The following is a 4,552-nucleotide window of genomic DNA, read 5'->3' as shown; positions in this document are numbered from 1 at the left end:
GCAATGTTCCTCCCATGTCGCCGCGTGTACTAGGATATCATCCAAAAACGTTTCCACTCCTTCCATGTCGCCAAATAACCTCGCATGAGTCTGTTGAATGCTGCAGGGGCGTTAACCAGGCCAAATGGCAAGACGGTAAATTCAAACAAACCTGCAGGGGTAGAAAAAGCAGTAAACTTCCGAGAATCCTTTTCAAGAGGTATTTGCCAGTAACCTTTTGTCAGGTCGATCTTCGAAAAATATCTGCTATGACTCAATCTGCAAAATATGGATTCTGGATCACACATAGGTTCTGCATCAAATTTAACAACTTTGTTAAGTCTTCTGAAGTCTAAACAAAGCCGATGTTTTCCGTCTTTCTTAGGCACAACTAAGATAGGAGTCGAAAACGAGGAGTCAGATGCTTCGATAATGCCAAGTTGCATCATATGCGAGAGCTCTTCTCTCACCGCATTCTCTAAGCTGTAAGGAATAGGATAAGATTTTACTCTAATAGAATCGGGCACCGTCACCTCTATTTTATATTCAGTAATGTTGGTTTTACCTGGAACATCCGTCAACACAGTTTCATACTTGCGTAAAATTTCCCTTAAATCTTCCTGCTGGGCGTCTGGCAATTTAGTATTGCAATGTACATCTTTCCACGTCTCCTGCCGGTGATAACTTGGGATTGTAATTAGTTTACCCGACACATCGTCGGACTCCACCACGGCGACGGCGGTTTTATCCGTTTCCCTTTTGCCTTCGCGGTACACATAACGCTTCAACATGTTGACGTGATATTTTCTCGGGGTCCCGTTTACCTCCACCACTTTGTTCCATTTGTTAGGGCTGCTTAGGACTCTAAACGGTCCCTTCCACTGGAACAACAGCTATTGGCATTGGTAGGCAACAGCAGCAAGACGTCGTCGCCAACAGCATATTTCTATCCCTGGTTCTACGATCGTAGTAATACTGGGCTGCCTCCTGCGCCTGTTTTAATTCTATTAAAGCCATTCTACATGTATTTTCCAACCTTTCTCGTAGGTTTATCACATATTCATATGCAGACTTTACCTCATCGTCAGCCGTACTGCCGTCCCATAGTTCGCGCAACAGCGTTAGCGGTCCTCTCACAGTGTGTCCGTATATCAGCTCGAAGGGCGAGAATCCCGTGCTGGCCTGGGGTACTTGGCGATAGGCAACAGAAGGGGCGCCAGGTAACGGTGCCATTCCTTGGGCTGCTCAACACATCCTTTTAAGCATTTTCTTTAGTGTCCCGTTAAATTTTTCAACGAGGCCATTGCACATAGCATGGTATGGTGTAGTGGTTAAAGATTGAATGGAAAGCAGGCGATACACTTCTTTCATTACATCAGAGGTAAACTGTGTCCCCCTGTCAGACAAGATCTCTCTAGGCACACCTACCCTGCTGAAGATTGTTACCAAGGCCTCTGCTACTGTGGGCGTGTCAATGTTTGGAAGGGCGACGGCTTCGGGGTACCTCGTAGCGTAATCTACTGCCGTCAGGATATATCGAGAGCCATTTGATGATCGTGGCTCCAGCGGCCCCACCAGATCCACGGCCATGCGGGAAAATGGTTCACCAATGAGCGGCATGTCACCCAGTTTGAACTTGCTAACCTTCCCCTTATCCACCGTCCGTTGACACACGTCGCATGATCTGCAGTAGCGGGTCACGGCTACGGTAACACCTGGCCAAAAGAAATGTGCAAGTATTCTGTCTTTAGTTTTGCTTATGCCCAAATGGCCTCCCATAATGCCTGAATGGGCCAGCTCCAGGATAGCTTGGCGACACGTCTGAGGAACAACAAGCTGATCCCGCTGTCTTTTTCCCGTTGTGACCTGTCTGTACAGCAGTCCTCCTTTCAAAACAAATTTAGAAATTTCATTATTTTTAACCCTTTTAAAAACTTTACCTTTTTGTGCATATATCCGAATTCCATCCAAAGTTTTATCCTCCTCTTGAGTGGTCTGTATATTTGTGTCCATCATTTTTGTTACCTCTGCTATTTTCAACGCTGGGGGTCTTCCTTTTACACTCACTATCTCTTCTAATCTGCATTCTCGTCATCACTCCACACTTTTCCATTCGTGCGTCGCCTTCACCTGTGCTCACTCCTGGTATTTCTCCAATTATCAGGTCACACAGTGGCTGTGGTAGACACACGGCGCTCACCCTCCCCGCATAATAGGGGGTCTTGACATCAATTATTGCTTCAGGGTAATAATATATTTCAGAATTTGCCATCATTATTCCCACTTCCTTACCAGTCAGCTTAGACGACGGAACCAGACTTCTCCTTACTAACACCGTTGAACATCCCGTGTCCCTCAGTACTACGACTTTTCTTCCTTCAACTTCTCCTCTGGCAGTCTTCAACTTCTTACCTTTGGCTAGAGTTCCTCCACATAGTTCCTCTCCATCTACATCATTCCTTTCATTTTCCTTTGTTTCTCCTCGATTCCATTTCACATTAGTTTCTGGTGCAATTACAACACTACTTACGGGTGCAGCTGTGTCTTCCTTCCGCAGTTGTGGTTGGCTCGTTTTTCCTCGGACATTTGGTGGCCTAAAATAACACTCCCTGGCCCTATGTCCCCTTTTATTACAAATAAAGCAAGTTACCTGGCCCCGCACTGCACCTTTTTCCGTGTTGTGATGCTGGGCGTGGAGGGTTGAGGAGGGCGGAATACCTGCGTGGGCAATTGGTGCGTTGTCGCTCGGGTTACTTGGTTTCCGTGGGCTTCGAGGAAGCGGTCAGCATTCTCCTGTAGATCTTGTAGAGTTTTCAGAGATCGTTCTTTCAGGAATAAACTTAGGTTACGACCACATGAGAATAGAAATTGCTCTCTTATAATCAGCTCTTTTAAAGCCTCATACTCCTTTTCACATTCCGCCATCTCAGTCCATCTCTCAAACAGTTTTGTCATTCTTGCTATTAGCTGTTTGGCAGTCTCACCCATGGAAAATTTACAATTTCTAAATTTTGTTCTAAAACCCTCTGCAGTACAATCAAATCCCTTTAATAGTGCCGATTTTACCAGTTCAAAACTATTCGCTTCTGTAGGGGTTAATTGGTGATATATATCCAAGGCTTTACCTTGCAATAAGGAAGCTAAACTGATAGCCCACACTTCTTCAGGCCAATCTGCATTCCTAGCAAACCTTTCAAACCGTTGAAGATATGCATCAATGTTATCACACTTGTCATTGAATACTGGTAGCTTGGGGTACTTTACCTTAGTGTTCGCAGTGTTGTGATGTGTCACCTCATCTACCACAGGGAACTCTCTTTTTAACTCCAGCTGCCTTATTTTCAATTCTTCTCTTTTTAATTCTGCTTCTATTTTTGCAGTTTCAAAATTTCTCCTCTTTTCTTCATCATCCATCTCTTTCTGCTTCCATGCTCTTTCTTCCTTCCTTTCTTCTCTTGCTGCTGCCTCCTTCTCCCGTTCATACTGAATACCTTCTTTTATGAACTGGGCCAATTCTACGCCCGTTAGCCCCAGATCTTTGCCGATCTGGTGTAGCTTTTCTGTCTCCATATCCCAATTTCCTTTAAAAAGGACTTTCCACGTAGGTCGTCCCTGTTCGGGCGCCAAATGTTATGTATCGAGTTCTTGCTCTGTTTAAGAGACGACCTTGGAATTTGCCTTTATGGGAATTTGGAGCCAATTAAAAGATTTTATAAATAAAGCTTGTTTATTTAGTTCTTTTTTTTTATATTGGACGTATATGAATAGGGCAAGTGAGGGTTACAGGAACTTCGCCTAGTCTCGTCAGGGTTAGGTCTGCCCTCGTATAGGTAGCGTGGAGCGTGTGGAGCTCACCACCCGTCTGTCGTCGTCTTGTTCGCCACCTCACCATCTTGCCGCGCAACTTAGGCCTCCTTGCCGTGATGTCACGCTTGTTACCCTGCGAACACGCTTGTTTCCCATGCCTACATACACTTCACCACTATAACACTCACTTTACCATTATATTGATAATGGAATCTTGTTTAAATTTATTGTTTATTACTTTTACCGTTTTTAGAAACTTAAGGATATTTTTTTTATAGTTAGTGTATATTGTCAAAACGTGACACACCTATACATGTGCTTAGTGGTCATACGTACCAGTCCACTTTTAAATCTTAACCCGACACATGGTTATACAGCGCCAGTACATAACGCAAACTTCAGTTCACTATCACAATCATTCTATCAATCTGTGAGCGGGTGTGTATTTGTGTATACGTGTGTGTTTATATATACTGACTTATCTATATCCATATACCCCTGTACACCTATACATGTGTTTAGTGGGCATACGTACCTGTCCACCTTTTAAATCCTAACCCGACACATGGTTCTACGGCGCCAGTACATAACGAAATCTTCATTCCACTGTCATCTACTTCCTTCTGTCGCTTTAATGTTGTACAAACTATTCGAGACTATTCCATGTTTAACGGTTTCTGTTGAATTTCCTGCAGAGTACAATGTGCTCTTAAATACACAAGGTTCTCTGAAATAATAAATAGTAATATAGTAGCTCTTAGTTCCC

The 4,552-nt window shown here is 43.9% G+C and overlaps 1 protein-coding gene across 1 annotated transcript; it reads right to left on the bottom strand.

The window, feature by feature from the left end:
- Positions 1 to 1,224: 1,224 nt before the first annotated feature.
- LOC119596678 lies at positions 1,225 to 3,549 on the bottom strand. The gene is made up of 5 exons (XM_037946009.1): positions 3,471 to 3,549; positions 3,105 to 3,347; positions 2,630 to 3,005; positions 2,005 to 2,573; positions 1,225 to 1,865 (listed from the first exon to the last, which is right to left on the bottom strand). The coding sequence occupies exons 1-5, from the start codon at positions 3,547 to 3,549 to the stop codon at positions 1,225 to 1,227; spliced, it is 1,908 nt and encodes a 635-aa protein (XP_037801937.1).
- Positions 3,550 to 4,552: the final 1,003 nt, after the last annotated feature.

This window comes from Penaeus monodon, chromosome 38 (genome assembly GCF_015228065.2).
Source record: "Penaeus monodon isolate SGIC_2016 chromosome 38, NSTDA_Pmon_1, whole genome shotgun sequence".
Lineage (NCBI taxonomy): Eukaryota > Metazoa > Arthropoda > Malacostraca > Decapoda > Penaeidae > Penaeus > Penaeus monodon.
The sequence above is the reverse complement of the archived record's forward strand: the minus strand, read 5'-3'. Positions and strand labels throughout refer to the sequence as shown.